Source organism: Myxocyprinus asiaticus, chromosome 33 (assembly GCF_019703515.2).
Source record: "Myxocyprinus asiaticus isolate MX2 ecotype Aquarium Trade chromosome 33, UBuf_Myxa_2, whole genome shotgun sequence".
Lineage (NCBI taxonomy): Eukaryota > Metazoa > Chordata > Actinopteri > Cypriniformes > Catostomidae > Myxocyprinus > Myxocyprinus asiaticus.
Genome location: NC_059376.1, coordinates 28,361,533 through 28,383,453, shown reverse-complemented (window position 1 = coordinate 28,383,453; position 21,921 = coordinate 28,361,533). Strand labels below are relative to the sequence as shown.

Genomic DNA, 21,921 nt, shown 5'->3' with positions numbered 1-21,921 from the left:
CAAAAATTTTATATCGCCTTCCAACCGATAAATATAGGAGTGTTGTGGCTGTATGCTTTTGAGCTACAGAGCCATACAGTTCAGCGGTCTCATGACAGAAGTTTACATTTACATTTTCACATTAATGTTTTATTCAATTTTTATCCAAGATAATTTAACTGCTTTGTTACTTGTTTTCTTTACCATCATAAACACTATTTATAGATTCTAATTTGAATTATTAGTGTTTTATCCACACATTAATGCTATTTTGAAATTACTGAACACAAAATAGCCCAAATTAAGAGGTGAAACCTGTGATATGACATGGCTGATGTGATTTCAATGGAAGACCTTTCTTTTTTATATACAGTATAACAATTTACAGCCTCAGCGGACAATGTAAGGCTTAAACTTTGGAGAAGATAAAATAGTAGGTATACAATAAAACTATAAACAAAAACAAATCATCACACAATGATGGGGATGAAAAATTTAACCAAACACGAAACATGCAGTAATATGCAATATAACAATTACACCTACAATCATAAACAGTTCTCATTTTTGTTTCTTAAGTATTTTATTTTATTTTTTTCTCAGTAAAGACAGTGCTAATGGAGACGAGTATACATTCATGTACTGGGTACATGTTCAGTATTGGGTACTGTTTACACCTAAACATTTTACAGCAACTTTATCTTATTAAACACTTCGCCAAACCAAACGGTAAGCATAATATCCCCCGAGAAGTTTGATTCATTAAAGCATGAAAACCAAAAAGCAGCACTCCACTCCGATCATGTGAAGTTTTCTCGGTTATCTTGTCTTGTTCTGTAGTGTTAACTCATTACGTCTCTGCTGGAACTGCTGTTGTGATATGATCATCAGTTTAGTCTTGAATCCAGTCTTATGTTTGTCAAACACACTAAACCATGTATCCAGCATATGGTGGACCAAGTTTTTTGGCTTTGTCTGAAGTGCAAACAGTTTTTCGTAGTTAAAATAACCAAAACCTTTTCGATATTTCTCCCCGTTTTTCCTCATATTAATGAATAATTATCTATGGTAATGGGGAATCGATTTCCCCCACGCCCCCAGAGTATGACGCTTTGCCGACTGCATCTACAGTATACAGGTACGGAACAACGTGATGGCAAGTAAATGGCAGAATTTTCTTTTTTTGGAGGGTTAATGTCTATAAAACAAGCAGCTAATTAAAACATTAAAAGGAAGGATTTGGAGCTGCATATATTGACCTAATTCAATCACTTTATAAATCCCCTACAGCAAAAATTGTTACTAATGGAATTATTTCTGCTTCATTCCCTTTGTACAGAGGATGTAGACAAGGATGCCCCCTAAGCCCAGCTCTCTTTGCCCTGGCTACTGAACCTTTAGCGGAGGCTGTTAGATGCAATCCTGATTTAAAGGGCTTTGAAACGCATGAAAATATCATTATTTGCCAATGATATTCTTTTATTTCTCACTAACCCCATAGACTCTTTGTCTAATTTACAGAATGTGTTACAATTATATATAAAGTTAATATTGACAAAAGTGTTATTTTGCCATTATCAGTGTTTGACTATACTGCACTGGATGGATTTTCTAAGTGCTCACCTACTGGTATTAAATATTTGGGTAAACAAGTAGATAGTAATTTAAAGAATTTTTATAAACTTAATTCGGCTAGTCTTTTAGAGAAGGTAGGTAGAGATTTAACCAATTGGTTGGATCTACCGCTCACATTACTTGGTAGAATAAATGCAGTTAAAATGAATATTTTGCCCAAATTTTTATACATGTTTCAATCTCTTCCAATATCAATCCCTAAATCTTTTTTCACTTCTCTTCATGGGTTGATAAGATCATTTATTTGGCATCGTAAAACCCCTAGAGTCAGCCTAGATAAACTGGCTTTAGATTATAATTAAGGAGGACTGTGTATTATTTCAGCTGTAAAGTTGTTTATATGGTCATTTTTAGTCGTTTTAGGGTTTGACATTGCATCGCCATGGTAATGAAGTTACAAGTAAAATTGGCTATAGGTGCATCCCAAACCGCACACAATAAAGCACTATTCTACTCCATTTTGTAGTGCAAGTAGTATGTTAACACTGAAAATGCAGCAAAAAGTAGTGTATTTTAAGTACCCGGATGATGCACTTTCAACCGTCAAAACAGAGTGTGGAATGTTGGACACTTCATTAACTCAGAGCTCGCAGCTTGCCGTACATAGCGGAAGGGGTGGAGTTACCTGGCTGCGCTGCTGGTCTGACAAAACAGTTGTAAATAATGAAGACTGTAGCAGCACCTTACAAATGTGAGTTGACTGCTTTTTCATCACCCCAAGCTGTGTGAATATGTACGTTGTTTAAGATACAAGTGTTAGACCTAGGTTGGCTAACACGCTACAGCTAGCGGCAACGCATCACGTTAGCTTGAAACGGCACTTCGGTCAGCTGTTAAATGGCGAACGCTTCCGTGTAATAAGAAAACGTTAAGTGCTCCATTTGGGACTATACTACACTTTGAAAATTCACACACTACATGGCTGAGTGCATAGTATATTTTGTAAGTGCAAAGTGTATAGTGCGTCAATTGTGACACAGCTTAAAACTTTAAACAGAAAAGTTTAGCAAATGATTTCACACGCATATCCTTAATTTCTTTTTACAAAGAAAAGGTGAGTCAAAATAAATTGTGATAATCAACATTATGACACAAATGCTGTTCGTTGAGCTTAACTTGTATTGAACCCACAACAATCCTTTAACCACATTCATATTTGATTTGGATCCTTACCTTGGTAGCACAAACCACTCCCTGGCATCTTGACTGTTTCTTCTTTACCAATACAATGTTGTGGGCACTAACAGCACCAGTACTGAAACAGACAATATACCATTTTACCACATCATGAAACATTGTTCCTCTTTTCACATTTTAGCTTTATCAGACATTATAGATATTAACTTACTGCTTGTTGGTCTCCATGTAAAAACTGACTTTATCCCCAGTATCTAAAGTAACATTTCCTTCCACATCCTCAGGGGTGTAAGTCAAATAAAACACTTCCTGTAAGAATAAACCACATACATATTTTTGAAAAATCAACAGACAGAGACCTGCCAATGATTCACCAATAAAACACAGATTTATTTCATCAAATACATCATTTATGAAAATTCAAACTTTTATTCAAAAGAGAAAAAAACAAAACAACTGCCAGTTATATTATTGTTTCAAACCACCAATACAAATCAAGACTGTAAAATGTATGGAAAAACCTGCAGGAAAGGATACTGACACTCACCCCGTTCCTCTCGTAACACACACTGCCTGTGGGCACCTGGCCAGGAGCAGATTTCCCATCCAGGTGAGAAGGGATAGCTGAAACTACCTAGAGAGGGGGACCGTGCATACAGACAGACTAGGTTAGAGACTGCAAAGGTAAGAGAGAGGCTCACCTCACCATTCTAAAATGCTGCACATAGATTAGCTTGAACACTTTACGTAATTAAAAGGACTATTAATGCCATTCCTTATTAAAAAACCTGTGTACTAGGGTGGCACAATTAATAAAAGAGATTATAATTACAGCTGCTGTAATTAACTAATTGTGAAAAGTGTTAATTACATCATACAATTTACATCTACTCCCATAGTGTCAAGATGTTTTTTGTTGTTTTTTTTAAAGATTTTTTGGTCTGTTAGACTAATAGACTTGGTCTGTAGTCTATTAGCATATTAGAAACAACAACCTAGTATTAGTATTGTTGTGTTGCACACTTTGTGTATAATTTATTCAAAATGTAAACATTTTTAAAAAACTTGTTTATGCAATCAAGCAATTCATGAACAATTATCAGCTTGTTTTAATCTAAATGAATAATTGCAATTACAACATCAAGCAAAATAATCGTCATTATTATTTTCATCATAATCATGCAGCCCTACTGTGTAAATCTGTGTTCAAGGAACCAGTCATACACACTATTAATATCTACGCACATGCTAGACAGACCTGAACAGAGAATAAATCAAGATTTGTATCCATAATAACTGTATATTAAATGAAGATGAAGTACCCTCAACAAGACCACAAAACAGACAACCAAGCTCATTGTGAACCCACAAAATAACAGGTCAGTTTAGAGTACAACAAATTAGGACTGCTGGCAGTTATAACTAATAATTTACATTGAGAAGTACAATAATGCATTTTTTTCTGGCCAGGTCAATATGGATTAAAAATGAGCTAGAAAACACAACAATGACTGACATTAATCGGACAAGGACAATAAAAACATGAAAGTAAAATGTTTTCCTTAACTGGATGAATAAAACCATGCAGCACAGTTAAAGGAGAGGCGTGCAAGTCAGGCCCCACCTGCCCAGAAATTCGCTCTTCTGGCAACATTTCTGCCTTGATTTTTACCAGCTTCACCGCGATGGGTTTGCCGGTACGTCTATCAGACGACACCTCAAACTCCACATCATCTAAAAAGGAAAAGGGCAGACAAACAAATGGAATGAGAAAACTTCTACATTTACATACTGTACATGTTATAGACTCAAGAGAAATTGCTTGGCGAGAAAGACAATGGACTTGTCACTTTTTTTTCCTAAACAGCCTTTAGTTTAATTTCATTGGACAAATCAAGTGAGAGCAAGAGTCATCATCAATATTTTTGGTTCTTTTTTCCAGAAGTCTGCACATTTTAAATGTGCATATGTGCTTAGTTAATTTGGCCAACTTCCCAGAGTACAACGAGCACACAGATGGTCTAAAAACCCACAAAACTTTAATATTAACTTCATGGGGTCATTAAAAAAAAAAAAAAAAAAAAAAAAAAAAAAAAGTATTAATAAGCATTAAAAGGAAACACCAGATTTGAAAACATTGTATCTATTGCAAAGGCTTTATGCCTTAAGGTTCTTTACATTTTCTTTTTTCTTCCTTTCTGCCCATACCTCCGATCTTAAGCTCCTGCAGGTTGCCGTTGTACTGAGAGCAGTGGAAGAAGAGGCGGGCCTGTCTTTCAGAGCACTGAATGAAGCCGTATGATGCAAGCAGCTTCTCGACCATGCCTGTCTCCCGGATCCCCATTCCAGTCACATTGGCAAAGCCACTGTGGCCATTATTATGTAGCAGACTAGGGTCAAAACTCATCTGTGGGGAAAACAGCAAGGATGTGTTCAAAATTATGCTGAAACATTCAATCTTCTGTTCTCTCCAAATATCAAATTGCTTCAAAAGGTGTGGAAATGGTAAAATGGGATGAAAAAGGGTAAACAACAACAACAACAACAACAAAAAAAACTGCAACTATAGAACAGAAGAAAATGTAGAAAACATGGTATCAGTAATTGGTCTGGTAAGCATATAAGTTTACGGAGTCTACAAAGCTAGAAAAGAGGTTTGTGCACTTATAGATCACACAAGGATCTAGTTAGATATTAGAATTCACACAAACACAACCTCAGGACTATGTACTAGACTCAGCTTGTCCATTCTGTGAATATCATCTCCATCCACAAATTGCAAACTGAGTGAATTGTAAGTGAACAGTCAGCAGGCATGTAGATGTGGTCCTAAAACGTTAGATGCAAAGACATACGGATTCAAAAAGCTCCATAAAATAAACACTTCTAAACCCAATAAACCTCAGAGCATGCTGTTACATTGTTAGGTATACTTTGCCAATGAGAATGCCAATCCGGCACACACTAGCTAAAAAGGGTTTGGTGCACACACTGTTCCATCATGCCCACTTACAGAGCGCTGGTAAAGGGGGGTCCGCTTTTGCTTTTTGCCCCCTGCTGCACGTGAGTTATGGCATGAGACTGAGGCAGAGCGAGGGATTGGCTGGCTTGAGGTGGAGGGGGTGGGGGCAGCAACAGGGGGATCAGAGACCTCCATCTTCAGGTAAGGGTAAGAGGTGGGGGGACACTGGGGGATAAGGTGGAGTGGATTTATTAAAAATACTAGCCCAAGGAGAATATCCAAACAGGAAAAGCCAAAACATGGCATCAAGAACCCATCAGGGAACAGGGAATTCAATTCTCTGCGAAAATCAAGTGTCAAAGAGGCCATAACACCAGTGATGGCCTACATGGGTTTACAAATTTGATACACCAAAATTGTACATGCTTAGTTCCTTTGTTGAGGTGCTTGCATTAGAAATATGTAAAATTGGAAAAGCAGCAATTTCTTTTTTTTTTTTTTTTGGGCTGCTTAAAAAACTTACTTTGCTAAACACTCCAAACCAATTAAATAAAGCTTTTGGATCAAACATACTGATAATTTAAGATAAATGTCAAGCTGTCGATATTGTTGGTTTAAGCACAAGAAACAAAACCAAAAGTGGCTGCTAAATGAAAAATGTAATTGCATTTCCATTTAGTCAGTATCAATATTTACAGCTGAAGTCAGAAATGTACATACACCTTGTCCAAATACATTTAAACTCAGTTTTTCACAATTCCTGACATTTAATCTTAGAAAACATTCCTTGTCTTAGGTCAGTTAGGATCACTACTTTATTTCAAGAATGTGAAATGCTAGAATAATAGTAGAGAGAATGATTTATTTCAGCTTTTATTTCTTTCATCACATTCCCAGTGGATCAGAAGTTTTCATTCAATTTGTTAGTATTTTGTAGCATTGCCTTTAAATTGTTTAACTTGGCTCAAACATTTTGGGTAGCCTTCCGCAAGCTTCTCACAATAAATTGCTAGAATTCTGTCCCATTCCTCCAGACAGTTCTGCCCACAAATTTTCTATCAGACTGAGGTCAGGGCTTTGTGATGGCCACTCCAATACCTTGACTTTGTTGTCCTTAAGCCATTTTGCTACAACTTTGGAGGTATGCTTGGGGTCACTGACCATTTGGAAGACCCATTTTGTGACCGAGCTTTAACTTCATGGCTGGTGTCTTGAGATGTTGCTTCAATATATCCACAATTTTCCTTCCTCATGATGCCATCTATTTTGTGAAATGCACCAGTCCCTCCTGCAGCAAAGCACCCCTACAACATGATGCTGCTTCCCCCATGCTTCACGGTTGGAATGGTGTTCTTTGGCTTGCAAGCCTCACCCTTTTTCCTCCAAACATAAATGATGATCATGATGGCCAAACAGTTCAATTTTTGCTTCATCAGACCAGAGGACATTCCTCCAAAAAGTAAGATCTTTGTCCCCATGTGCACTTACAAACTGTAGTCTGGTTTTTTTTATGGTGGTTTTGGAGCATTGGCTTCCTTGCTGAGCAGCCTTTCAGGTTATGTCAACATAGGACTCATTTTACTGTGGCTATAGATACTTGTCTACCTGTTTCCTCCAGCATCTTCACAAGGTCCTTTTGCTGTTGTTCTGGGATTGATTTGCACTTTTCGCACCAAACTATGTTCATCTCTAGGAGACAGAATCTGTCTCCTTCCTGAGCAGTATGATGGCTGCGTGGTCCCATGGTGTTTATACTTGCGTACTATTGTTTGTACAGATGAACGTGGTACTTTCAGGTGTTTGGAAATCGCTCCCAAGGATGAACCAGACTTGAGGAGGTCCACAATTTTTTTTTTTTCTGAGGTCTTGGCTGATTTCTTTTGACTTTCCCATGATGTCAAGCAAAGAGGCACTGATTTTGAAGGTAGGCTTTAAAATACATCCACAGGTACACCTCCAATTAAGTACACCTCCAATTAGAAGCTAATTGGCTAACTGTCTAAAGGCTTAACATTTTCTGGAATTTTCCACGCTGCTTAAAGGCAGTTACCTTAGTGTATGTAAACTTCTGACCCAGTGAAATTGTAAGTCAATCAGGGCAGCACTGGCTCAGCAGTTAAGGCTCTGGGTTACTGACCAGAAGGTCGGGGGTTCAAGCCCCAGCACTGCCAAGATGCCACTGTTGGGCCCTTGATCAAGGCCCTTGCCCTATATGCTCCAGGTGTGCCGTATCATGGCTGACCCTGCGCTCTGACCCCCAGCTTAGCTGGGATATGCGAAAAAAATAATTTCACTGTATACGTGCAAATGTATAATGTGTGACAAAAATAAAGGCAGCTTCTTCTTCTAAAAGTGAAACAATCTGTCTGTAAACAACTGTGGAAAACTTACTTGTGTCATGCACAAAGTAGATGTCCTAAACAACTTGCCAAATCTATAGTTTGCCAATATGAAATCTGTGGAGTGGTTAAATAAGTTTTAATGACTTCAACCTAAAGTATGTAAACATCTGACTTCAACTGTACTTTACCCACCACCATTTATAATACAACAGCAAGGACTAAAACATACTTTTTTTCATTTCGGTTCATTCGGAGAAAAAAAAAATTGCTTTCCAAATGGTAACTGGTTAGAACAAATAAGAACAGTTAATAATGTTCTTTTTAAAATGACAGTACTCTGAGCTAAGGGGTGGGTAAAATACCAGTTGCAGTGTTGCCAAAGAACCAAGCAATGTGGTCTGGAAAACAAGCTCAAAATAAACCGCTTGCCTCACCAAAATGAGTGAAAATAAGCCACTAATTTTTACGGTGTGGTGAATTTATCAGCACAACAATCATAACAAGGATACAGTTAATTCAAGTATAATTTTTATTACAGATCTGCTTCAGTCAAAATGAGTGAAAATAAGCCACTAATTTGTACGGTGTGGTGAATTTATCAGCACAACAATCATAAGCATAAAGTTAATTCAGGTATAATTTTTATTACAGATCTGCTTCAGTCAAAATGAGTGAAAATCAGCCACTAATTTTTAAGATGTGGTGAATTTATCAGCACAACAATCATAACAAGCATACAGTTAATTAAATTGTAATTTGTTATTACAGATCTGCTTCTCAGTCAAAACCGGCAGCATCAAATCTGTATTAATGCATCATGTCTAACAATAATTCAATGAAGACTTGGAAACAACTGAGAAATGTATTTTTACCTCTACCAATGTTTTCTTTTTATTTGGATTAACTGTGCATGTATATGTAGTAATTATACATAGTCTATACTTGTAGTACATATACATAAGGTCTTCATTCATAATGATAATTCCAAAACAGGAAATTAGGCAAAGAAATGTGTGGTGCAGCTGTTTCCTTCAGGATCAAAGCACATGTTTTTTCGGGCAACACGAAGTGGTGTAATTCCCAAAAATTAACTGTGATAAACCCTTTGGTTTCATGAAAAAATACTGGAACAAAATTAACTGGTTAAAACCAGTTACCAGCATTTAAAAATTAAGTCTTCACTACAGAACGATTGAAAATGACTTGGTTCCCGTTTTCGGTTATGTTCTGCAAAAAAAAAGTTAGTGTTCCGTTTTCATTTTTGTTCTTTGAAACATTTTTAGTCCCTGACTACTATTCATAATTATTTCTAAAGAAAGGCCGATATCGTTACACCGTGATACATTCCAATGTCACGCTATCACAACACTGCTCCATTCCAGGAGAATGAAAATATTTGTTACATTTTGCAATGGGTTGCATTTAATCTCTATTCAGTCAAAGGAGTTGCATTGTGCTTTAACGCACAAGAATGTCAGGGAGCACATTTCACTTTTATTCAGGACATAGTTTAGTTGTGAAAGTTTGTTGCCGATTTTCGGCTGTGACTCAAATGGTTTGGTCACATAGCTCTTGGTGTAAATAGGCCTCAACTCTATTTCACTGTCCTGTGCAGGGAGTCATGCTCAAAGAAAATCAGAATGATGTGTTAGTTTGATGAAGCGACTGGAAATGGCACTACTAGACTACACGGTACCAGCAAATGGTTAGATGAAACAGACTCCGACCAGCCTCGACCACTGGGCCATTCTGAAGAAATAGATAAGACTATCACACCCATAAATGTTTTAGATTCACTCCTGGTGTCGGACAAGACAAAACCAAATCCACTTTCACTGTCAATCAGACACGGCTCAACAGCCACCATGCCGAAGACAAATAACCACACATGCAGCTGGGACACAGATGGCCTTCCAGCAATATCCAATTTTGTCAAAATGTATCTCTTTATAAATTTTTTTTTAAAAAAAATCAAAAAAAGCTCGGGTCTGTTATTTGGCCTTTTTAAAAGACTAGGAGATTTTTCTAGAAAATAATGGACAAGACTGACAATTTCAAATCAAGTCAGTAAACATACGGTTTAAACATTTTAATGCTGGTTTCAAACACTGAATAGATAAGTCAACACTTGGCACGGAACTGTAAAGGCCTCTATATTAGTTTTCCAATGGCAACAGCATCCTTGTTCCTGCCTTGCCTCCTTTTTAACTGTATAAGCGCTGCTGCTCATCTCTACGGCAAGTGATCGAGGCCAGCCTCTAAGCCTGCTGATCAGGGTGATGGAGTGAAGGAAAAGCGCAGAGAGGGGCAACAGTGGGTGTGCAATGAAGGAACAAGTCAAATTCGGGAGAGCAGGACAGTAGGGTGGAGAGCAGACGGCTAGGCACTTACGGATCGGCCATAGGGTGACAGGCTGAGCCCAACGGGCGAGGTGCTGTTCAGGTCAGCGCTAACGAACGCTGCAGGTGACGATGCCGGCAAGGTAAACTCGACAAAGCCTTTCCAGGGACTACCCATAATTCTCCCATACACAGGCCAAATCTACTACACTTGGGATTGAACGGATTACAACCGTTTTCAGTGTCTAGATTTTTTCACTGAACTTTATTCCGCTGTCGTGTAGCAGCTTCCCTTTCCCCTCTCCTTTTCTTTACACACCCAACAAAACACCTCTGGGTTTCTGCAAAGGTGAAGAAAGGAGGGAAGGGGTTGAAAGTAAACTGAGGGAGAGGCAACAAGAACAGCCAGTGAACAGAGTAGCATAATAGGGGTCAGTCAAGGGCTGCGAGCTTGTGTCGGGGTGAGGATCCTGTATAAAAAAAATAAATAAAAAAAAACACATGCAAGTGTGCCTTATCTTCACAGAAAGGACATTTTTCTCAGAGCTTTTAATCCTCCAAAGATACCATATCAGAAGCCTGTACCATGACGCTGGTTTCAGTGGCTATAGGTAAGTTTTAGTTTAGTTTGCATCAACCCTGGGTTTTAGGTCCCATGAAGGCTGGTCGGCTTTTAAAGGTGTTCATCGCCATAGTAACACACGCTACACGGCTAACCTGCTCTGTGGCAAGTTTTGTTCGGGGTAACAGATAGCTAACAGATGCTGAACCAATCAGCTGAGAGTAATGTGACATCTGTCGCAATGAAGTCACTGCTCCATGTCTTCTAAATCACACTTTACAGAAAAACAATTCTTAGAAATCCACAAAATAGACTATGATAACCTCTTCTTTCACAGGCTAGAGATGAACATACAGTTTTTCACATGAAGTTCAGTAAGCGGTACACAAAATAGGCTACGACTTAAAAAATAAATAAATAAAAGACGTCCCGCTATTGCATGCCAATTACTACATACAATATTCAGAGAGCTCACTGTTATATTATTCGATAGTAGCCTATAACCTAGTTTCCATCCACTTTTCGCACTATTTTGTTATCGACAAAGTGAAAATGCGTAAAACAAATTTTGTGAAATTTTCCGTCTTCTGCCCGTTTCCATTCAAATGGCCTTTTATCGATAAAAATGGTGTGCGTGATGAAATCATGCCTAAAAACAAAATAAAAAAAATAAAAAAAATAAGTGTCGCATACGTTTTGGTTTATCGCAAAATAAATCTGCCGTTTCCATACAGAAGTGTGTGTGTATCGCATATTCGCCTCCCAGATGTCCCTATTTTTTTTCCTCTGAAGTTTTGGTAAAATGCGGAGATTATTGAGACAATTCATTGAAATTAGCCAACTTACTGTCATTTTAATTCACAAATAAAAGCAATCAGAAGAGGAGGAATTGCAATCAAAAGGGAGCTGTTGCCCTTCTGACTGCACTGTAATATTGGTCCTGATGTTGTGCAGGTTGCCACCAGTTCTGGCCCAAAAGCGAATCGTCATGGTCCTGTTCAAGCTGGCAACCTGCACCAAGTAGTGGGGGGAAACTTTCAGTCTTAGTATAAAGGACATCCATCCATGTGATGCTGTGTGCACAGCTGTTAAAGAAAAAAAATTATGCGGTGTAATATCAGGGTTTACATATGATACATTCCTGATATTCAATAGGCTATTTTGAACAATCATCTAAAGCATCATCAACACAACTGCATTATGTCCTGCATATTTGTCCAGCAACTTTTAACCTCCAACTGAACTCGATTTTCATCTAAAATTAATTTTAGCATCATAATGCAATTTACATTTTCTGAAGAAGCTCAGCAAATGCGATCCGAGGTAAAGAGGGTTAGATTTAAAATCTTTATAAGTTTTAAAATGCTCAAAAACTAGTTTTCTGAAAGTGAACTCCGCATTGGACAAAAAGTTCTGATAGTTTATAGTCTGGAAAAAAAGTGTAGAACATTCTTATAATGTAATCCAGCCGACTTTTTTTTTTTGTCTACAGAACATGGTAAAGCTAATTTAAGTTTGTGTAAAGGCATATATAGGTCTAAAAATATAATTTTCGTTTGGTAATTTAATTTCTTACAGGGAATTTTGCCAGCATTTTTTCAGAAGTAAACTAAACAATTTTATAGAATTGGGCTATGTTAGTGTTCCAAAAAAGCACACTGATGTTTTTCTCCTAGTATTGTGTATTTATTTTTAATTTTAAACATCTTTGTGAACAGAAATTATATGTTTTTGTATTGTGGGCTAATTCCATGACTGCCGTCTATTATTTTGAATGGTGTGTAAAAGCAACTGTAATAAATAAACGGATGGCTACCGCGATTAAATTAATCACAAAGAGTGGGCATTAATTTGTTCTCTGAGCACTTGTCGATGTGCATGATACGAGATATTTGTGTTGGCACTCCTGGAAGTGTCATGTTTGCAGATCGGATCTATATGCCGTTAAGATCAATCCATAATCATGTACAATAAATTGGCTTTCAAAGATGTATACTGTCGTCATGATTAACACAGGCTAACGACTGGAGTAAACTGTCATATGACACTACATTTTTGCGTTAATGCCAATTTTTCCAAACCAGTTTTTTGCGACATTTGAAGTATCAACATAGAGTTTATGTGCTAGAGTTAAATGGAAAAATATTATGTTGATGCTGATTTTAGCGATAATTTGCATTTCCATCAGCTTTATTTTGATGTGCTAAAACTTTTTTTGCAAAAAAAATCCTTGGATGGAAATGTAGTTAGTGTTAATTTGTAACAGTATAAAATTATATTAAGCTTTCAATTTAAATTAACATAAGCTTTTGTTTTAAATAAAGTTTTTAAGTTTTAAATTAAGACTGTGTGTTCTTGTTTTGGACATATATGAATTCACTTAAAGGAATAGTTCACCCAAAAACATAAGTTTGTAAACTTGTTGGTAAGGTCACACGTCAGGAGGCAGGAAGCGCGTCATTGTTTACAATAGAAACTTGCAAAGAGCACAGCCCAAGTGCCGTTCACAAACCAGAACTGGTTCCATTTCTTTTTTTTTTTAAATACCAGAATCGTATGACTTCCGTGAATTTTGGTTCCATTAACGGTTCTCCAGCATGCAATTTTCCGCCAATAAAGCTGGAACACTGTCCTGAAATACTCTGACAGTGTTTCCAGCAGCACATTTCCGCAGCAGTGCTGCCCTCTACTGACTCTACAGAGTAAAACACACAACTCTACCAGTGTATTTGACTCCCTATCGAATGAGACTCGAGCCGGCTCTTTTGAATTTACAGAGCAAAATATGCGCTTCCGGTATAGTCAGATTCCCAAAAGAATTATTCAGAGGAGCCGGTTCTTTTGTACCTACACCGCAAAACATACAGCGCTTCAATATATATACTCCGGTACACAAGTAATCTTATACTGACGTGCAGGTTATGAATGTCCAACTCAAAATTAAATAAGAACTGTTTAAGTCTCACAAGCCTGGAGTACAACATTAGGCTACATGACACAGTCTAAACTGTCTCTGGAACTGTTACTGTTTATATAAGGATGACCGGTTTCTCTATTAAATCAAGCAGTGCAGTTACTGACTGATTGTTCATATGACAATGTATAATTAAAGGTACATGAGATTTGTTGTAATAAGTGGAATTTTATAAAATAAATGAATTAATGAAATATGCCATCACTTTCTTGTTGGTTTAGATTTGTTTAAAATATAGTTAGGATCTATTATTGGATTGTAATTATGTCTCTAAAAGTCTGCAAACACACATTTAACAAGTAATAAGTTTATTTCTGATTTGGCATATATCTGCTAGGCAGAAATCTGAAATTATCTCTTTATTTGGTAACAGATAGCAGAGGGTATTAAATACAATAAGAACTGCAGTGGAACTGGAACCGTTAAGGAAACGGAATCATTAAATTCCTTACGATTCCCAGCCCTATTTTCTAGCGAGAAGTGAATATAAATGGTGTTATTTCTCTCCATGTTTCACCTGTTTGGCTGTTCGCTACAAACGTCACTCATTCATGTGCATGCGCGCATGAACTAATCTTAAGGATCAAAGTCAGAGTTGACAAAGTTGATGAGCAGCATCATGGTACCAATTAAGCCGGATTGGATTGGTTTGGGTTTGTCAATTCGAAACCAATCCTGGAACCCATAGTTTGTTCAGATAGCTTCATGGTATAGGCCCCTGGAGTATGGTAGGGATGTTGTCTGGCTAACTAGAAGGATGACTTCTTTAGTGTCACTTCCAAGCAAAACTAGTCACGTTGTGCTAAAAAGCAACTACATTTCCCTGCCATGACTGTGCAGTTGCCATGTGGTCAGATTGACTTTGCCATCAGTGGTCAGTAGACATTAGAAGTTTGTGCTTGTGTAAACAATGAAATCTAGGAAAGCTTTACTTCAAGAAAGACATAAACAGAACAAGGATATTAAGATAGTACAATTTAGGGATTTGTTGGTGCTCTAGTAGTAACTTAGAGATGTTTTTGATGTTTCTGTCTCCTTGTCTAATGCCCATGCTGAAATCCACTGAAAGAAAATTTCCTCACAGGGATAAATAGACACTACTACTACAAACATTGTAAATGGAAAAAAAACAAAAATCATTATTGTTCACCCATCGTGCACATCGAGTCATCATTAACGCACCCTAATATTTTTCCAAACCCATAGTACTTTCCGGAGCACAAAAGATTAGGCAAAAGCCTCCGTGTCTGTCACCAATGACTTTCATTGTTTGGAAAATAGATACGATGGCAGTGAAAGGTGACAGAGGCCAAGACGACCATGCTGCCTAACATCTTTTCTGTGCCACGTAAAGTCGTCATATGAGTTTGGAACAATATGAGTGCGAGTACATGACAAAAAAAATTAAGGAAAAAATAAATAGGTGAAAGCAAAGTGCATGTTACAGCTTACCTTGTTCTGCTGTGTTGGAAGGCTGTTCTGATTTGGACCGATGAAATCACAAACGATGCTTCAGACTCTGCTCACACACGCGCGCGCACACACACACTCTTGTAAGCTTCGCTTTCTGGCACACGTTCTAATTACAATAGTTGCACAATAAGGGACAAAAAGCAAAAAAACTAAAGAAAAAAAAATCAAATAAAAAAGGCAAATGCGGTTGTAGAAACACTGCTTTTAAGAAAAGTTAATAGAAATACATATATATAAAAAAAGAAAAAAAAAGAAAAAGAGTGGAGGAAGAAAAATCAGGAGGGAGGGTTTCGGTCTGCAATTGACAAAGAAAAGGAAAAAACTGAAAAGACTAGCAGACAGCAGCCCTCTCCGCACCCCAGAGGAGGAAGAGGTGCGGGGAGGATGAGGGCTCGGTGCAGCGTTGGGACGTGTGCTTTATCAAAGCTGTTGAGTAGGCACAAACTTCTTGTCTCAGATCAGGTCTCGCCTTCGCTGTTAACGTTGGTGGTCGGTTGCTTTGTTTGTTGCGGCCTGGTTCTGTTTCTTAAATCTTTGGTTTGTTCGTTTGGTTGCTTCGTGTTGCTTTAGTTCTCTTTTGCAGCAGTGCAGTTCTTCGTCTTGGTCTTCGTCTCGACTTCAGAGTTGTTATAGCGTTGGGTCGTTTTGGGGATGTTCATTTGTTTCTTTTGACGTTTCTTCTGACCGATCGATGATCTGAACTTGAAGTAGGTTTCAGATGGTACAAAATCAATTCAGTTTCACTTCATACTGTTAGGGAAAAAGACAAATACCCACAGAACAAAAAGATGTAATTAAATAATTCCACAAATAATTTTAAAGCACCTTAATCTCCTTAATTTTTTGTCATAATTACATTTTCAAATGGCACTAGACACAACCTCAGGACATTACAGATTTAAAGGAATAGTTTACCCCAAAATGAACCAAATCATTTACTCACCCTTATGCCATCCCAAATGTTAATGATGTTCTTCTGGACACAAATATTTTTCAAAGAATATTTCAGCTCTGTAGGTCCTCACAATTCAAGTGAATGGGTACCAAAATTTTGAAGCTCCAAAAGCACATAGAGGCAGAATAAAATTAATCCATAAGGCTCCAGTGGTTTAATCCATTTCTTCAGAAGCGATATGATGTCGTTTAGAAACAGATCAATTTTTAAGTCCTTTTTTTTTTTTTTTTTTTTTTACTATCAATCTCCACTTTCACTTCTGTTTTTCGTTATTCGCATTCTTCATGCATATCACCACCTACTGGGCAGGGATGAAGACTTATAGTAAAAAAAGAACATAAATATGGATCTGTTTCTCACCCACACCCATCATATCACTTCAGAAAATATAGATTTAGTCACTGGAGTTGTATGGATAATTTCTTAATTATTTTGCTGCCTTTTTGGTACCCATTCACATGCATTGTGAGGACCTTCAGAGCTGAAATATTCTTGTAAAATCTTTGTTCAGCAGAAAACAGAAAGCCATACACATCTGGGATGGCATGAGGGTGAGTAAATGAGAGAATTTTCATTTTTGGTTGAACACATTTTTGGTTTTAATGCACATCCTGGACATGTTACTGGGATAGTTTACCCAAAACTGCAAACTGCCATCACTGAGGGCATCACATTGTTCCAAAGCTGTATTACATTCTATCGTGAAAGACCCTTTATCTTCATTCTTTCCATGTATTGAAAGTTAAGTGACTGAGGCTGTCATACTGTCCAACTGTTCTTTTGTGTTCCATGGAAGAAAGTAATATGGGTTTGGAGCAATGGAAGGGTGAGTAAATGACAGAATTGTTATTTTTGGGTAAACCATTTCTTTAAAATGGGTTAAAATTCCATGTTATTCTCATGTTAATTGATAAAGGCCTAAAAATAAGTTTCCTCATTGGCCTCATGTGCAAGATGCAAGGGCAGCTGACTGACTACACATACAAGCATGAGGATCAACAAGCCTCATCGTGAACCAGCAGTTGGAAGAGTATTTATGGAATACATTCAATTCATGCGGTCAACAACTGCAAATATCCAGCATGCCAATCATTCAGTTCTCTCCACTCTATTACATAAGAGATGAAAGAAACTGATATTTAGGCCAGTTCATTACTTGCTTTGATGGATGATATACAGCCTTAAAGGGAGAGAGAGAACATCTTATCTACCCGACCTAGGGGTGGGCGATATGACCAAAATCTTATATCACGATAACAAAATATATGGCAATATAGTAATTTTTTTTCTGGAAAACCAATAAAACTCGGTTAACATAATAAATAACCATATTGTAATGCTTATTTTTGGAAAATCTAGTCAGTGAAATAAATATTTTTAAATGAAAACTACTTCCTCTTATATAATTTTCTCTTTATTTAGAACTTACACATACACATCTAGCAGAAAATACATTTTAAATTATTTATAAACACTTCTTGCAAATTATTATTATTATTTTTTTTTTAAATTAATGCGGAGCGCATCTTTTGGCTTTCATAATATTCTTTAGCGTGCTTCATTTAAAAGTGTTAAAACAGATTGCTTGCATTACCATCAAATTGATCAAATGATGGAGACGTACAGATGTGCGGTGTAGTCAAGCGCACCTCGGCATGTTAAAGAGATGATCCAGGTGTCTGGATCACAGTGACGCTGTCCCGGCAGCGTGTGTCAGTCAGATCACGGTGGACTTCAACATCCTCCATTATAGAGCGCTCGGAACCAGCCCACAAAATCAGAATAGCAAAGAATCAGCCACGAGTTTGTGGGCGTGTTTGCGACGTTGCCTGATCTGCATAATTCCTTTAGTGAATCTGGTGTTAAACCAGCGCGTGGAAATAACCAGCGAATTCATTCCCCGCTCAAGCCTGGTTTCAGTTTCACGTGAAGTGTGCCCACTGATAGATACGGACACGCTGCGCACATGAATATTTACATATCACGATATAGCAAAATCTCTGTCGATTGACACTTTATATTGCCCAGCCCCAAGCCGACCAATGTTGTAATGAACAACCACAGAGTTAAACACAAGTGCCCGACCGATATATTGGTCGGCCGATATTGGCCTTTCACCGATATATCGGTATCTGCGTATATGTTTACCGATATGCGCAGATATAAAAACTTATTTTCAGAACATATAATGCAGAAAACAATGCTTTAGAATTGCTGTCATTACGTAGTTTGTCAAGCAGAGCGCACTCCGACAGAGCTGACAGTGTCTCTGCAGACAGGGCGGAGTTGAATGGTGTCTTTTCGGTAAGTTGCTAACTAGTTTGTGAAATACATATTGGAAAGTTAATAAAAAATTACCCCATAATTTTCCCTTTTCAATATAAATAATATAACGCTAACCCTGTCCCTGACAACAATGTCACTCATGTCTGTTTGCTGTTGGCCAGCTATAGTTTGTCAGTGTATTCAGTAATGTAGCATATTGAAAGGTAAACATCAGGCCATCTTTTTGCAGCTCAGCAGACAACGGTGCATTGGTGGATTGTGTCTGTTGAGTGTTGATTTCACGCTACGCTGTTACTTAGTTGGTGAGACGCAATGCTGGTCCATCTTTTACTCTCCATGACAACGAGCTTATAGCTACGTGGTTAGCTAGTTAGCTACTTTAATTGCTTGTCAGCTGAGTGGAAGCTAATGTGTAAACATGTATTCACCAAACAGTTTAGTTCAGGATTCACAGTTTGGTATCCCCTTCATCCGAACAATTCCAGTCGTTGCATTTATAAAATGTAATATTTAAAAGTCTGGTTTCCACCGTTGAAAGTTTCCCCTGAACTTGTATAACAGAATACGGTGTAACACCGCTGTTTTTCTCGTCTCAGGAGGTGTAAATGCTTTTTTTTTTATACAATCTGCCAATAATTGACTGGCAATATTAAAATAGTCAGCATTTGACTGATACTAAACATACAGTACTGATGTTTATTTTGCTATGTTTTATTTTTTATTTATTCTTTATTTTAATGTCAGCATTTGACTGATACTGAACATACAGTACTGATGTTTTTTTTAAGATGTTTATTGTATTTTTATTCTTTATTTTCTCAGTGTTCATTTCTAGAATTTGTTGACAATGTATACTAATAATGTCAAATATTCTTTGATTAAAATATTTTAAAAAGCAGCCTTCTGAGTACCTTTGCATAGTCATATCGGTGCAAAATCGGTGAAAAATCCACATAGAAAAGGTCTGTTTTCATTCCAGCTCAAAAATTAACTATATCGGCCACCATATTGGTAATCGGCGATCAGTATTGGTCGGGCTCTATTAAACACATTCAAAACACTACTGGGAACAGGGTCAAATTCTGTCCATAAATTCGCAGTCGTATCTAAGCCACAATACAATAGTCTTGTGTGAAAAAAGAAAATCTCTCTCTCCATTAGGATTCAAATCTTTTCTGTGCTTCAGAAGACTTGGAATATAGCGCATGAGATGTAGCCTATGGACTGATTTTATGGTCAGGGAATGAAATTAGCATCCTCCACCTGTCAAATGCAGGTATCTCATGCACAGTGGCGGGTTATTTTGCTCATCTACCCGCCACTGTGATGGGCAATCTGTAAGACATCTCAGAGTGACAATGCCAAGAACAAAAAGTTGCGCATTTAAAGCAGCACACTTGGTAATATTTTGAAGAACAAACAAAAGGAAACCTGTCGAAGCGCAACATGCACATATGACACATGCGAGTTCTCACTATTACTTCATCTGGAAACAATTTACAAGAATTGTGTAGTCTATGAGAACGCTGCATATGATCTCAGACCATCTCAGGATGCAACGACATTAGGACTACAAATAAATGGTCATGTGTCAATTTAGTACAACCTCAGAAATGGTTCTCATACAAGAAGTTCCTCTTCTGTGCTTGTCTAATCTTTAGCCTCCATTTGAATGTTCCAATCATCACAATAACAATAATGGCTTGGTATTTTGGGTTATATTCTAAAATAACATTGGTAAAATTGTATATGAAAAACAAATCAAAGGGCCTGGTAAAATTGGGCATACACTCGCCAGTGTTACCGATGGGCAAATAAAAAAGTAGTAAATTTCATACCTTATTAATGGAGCTTTTTGTCAGCTTGACAATATAAATCACCATTCACTTTTATTAAATGGTAAAAGGCTGCTCGAACATTCCACAAAATCTCTCTTTGGCGAACACTGCTTTGGAAAGACATGACATTTTTCTTTTCTATTGGGGTGAACTATTCCTTGAAAAATTGTAGGGAAAAAGCAGAAAAGACAGGAAATTTAAATGAACTGATTTAACACTTTGATCCTGCCTCCTTTGAGTAAGTTTATGGAGCAAAGCGCGTGACGTTGACGCACTCGAAACGTTATAAAAAAATATATATTAAAAAAAAAAAAAAAATATATATATATATATATATGAGGACGTTTTAAATGCAAACAAGAGAGTTTAAACAGGGAATCTCTGGATTGTATTTGAAGCGACGTCTCCCTACTTTAATCAGATCAATTCACCCAATACTCACTTCTGCTCTGAATGAGAGAGAGAGAGAGAGAGAGAGAGAGAGAGAGAGAGAGAGAGAGAGAGAGTGTGAGAGAGAGAGAGATCGTGTTTAGCTTGAGCTTTGTCAAGTGTGTGTGTGTTGATGAAGCGGGCCAGACAGTGATCCAATCAGGCTTAAAATAATCACTTAGCCCGACAACAAAAGACACGGCGGCGGCTGTCGGGTCATGCTGGGCCATTGCTGTCGCCTCGACTAGAGTGGCTGATCTTTTTTTTATAAACGATTCATATGTCACGACAGGGTAACGTGTTAGATATCTAAATGTCGGTTTTTATGGTTTATAAGTTGTCTTTGTCATAGATGTAGTAACTGTACTGTGTGCTGCTGGCTAACAGGCTAACAGGCTAACACGCTAACCCGCTAGAGCACACGCAGGGGAAACACCGCCCCCACCCTAGACCGTTAAACTGGTAAAACAATCAAGACAATTGACAGACAGAACATTAAATGCACGTATTGAACCCCCACGATATATATCCATGTGAGAGTCGTGTAACATGCAAACTTCCTTTAAAAATATACAAAAACTCACCCCAACAGCTTTCAGCACTGTCACCAGCGCCGCCATAAGCAGCACGGCACATTACGTAGTAAGATGTTGTGAGAAGTCTCGCGATATATTATAGTACCGTGTGAGCTCTGTTGGGAAACGCTACTCGGTCAGAGGTCACGAATGGGATACTGTTAGAAATGTGACTTCTTGATAAAAATTTTTTTAAGAGAAGTAGACGAGAAGTAGCCTTCATTTTAAGATATTGCATATTATCTTTCCAACAAATTGTTTAACTGCTACTTTTGCTGATGTGTCCACTTTATGTGTATTCTGTAAAATGGAGAAAAAATGTCTGCATAGTTTATTTTAGTGCAAGCAAGCACAATCCTTTTGGGAAGGATTTGAGAAGCAGTCTCTTTATAAACTGCTAATATTATCACTGAAAGATAAATGTTTCTATTTTTC

The 21,921-nt window shown here is 37.5% G+C and overlaps 1 protein-coding gene across 6 annotated transcripts in view; it reads right to left on the bottom strand.

Moving 5' to 3' along the window:
- LOC127423787 (cold shock domain-containing protein E1-like) overlaps positions 1 to 21,567 on the bottom strand; it is a 35,723-nt gene extending 14,156 nt beyond the window's left edge. Inside the window, exons 1-8 of one of the 6 annotated variants that reach the window (XM_051668365.1) lie at positions 21,496 to 21,567; positions 15,383 to 16,153; positions 10,447 to 10,735; positions 4,960 to 5,158; positions 4,319 to 4,485; positions 3,293 to 3,385; positions 2,963 to 3,060; positions 2,788 to 2,869 (exon numbers count right to left, since the gene is read on the bottom strand). In XM_051668365.1, the coding sequence (XP_051524325.1) occupies positions 2,788 to 2,869; positions 2,963 to 3,060; positions 3,293 to 3,385; positions 4,319 to 4,485; positions 4,960 to 5,158; positions 10,447 to 10,572 (765 nt within the window). In that variant the 5' untranslated portion in view covers positions 10,573 to 10,735; positions 15,383 to 16,153; positions 21,496 to 21,567. Of the gene's footprint in view, positions 1 to 2,787; positions 2,870 to 2,962; positions 3,061 to 3,292; positions 3,386 to 4,318; positions 4,486 to 4,959; positions 5,159 to 5,764; positions 5,939 to 10,446; positions 10,736 to 15,382; positions 16,154 to 21,495 lie in introns of all 6 variants that reach the window. The other 5 variants (XM_051668363.1, XM_051668364.1, XM_051668366.1 and 2 more) reach the window with 5 other exon arrangements.
- Positions 21,568 to 21,921: the final 354 nt, after the last annotated feature.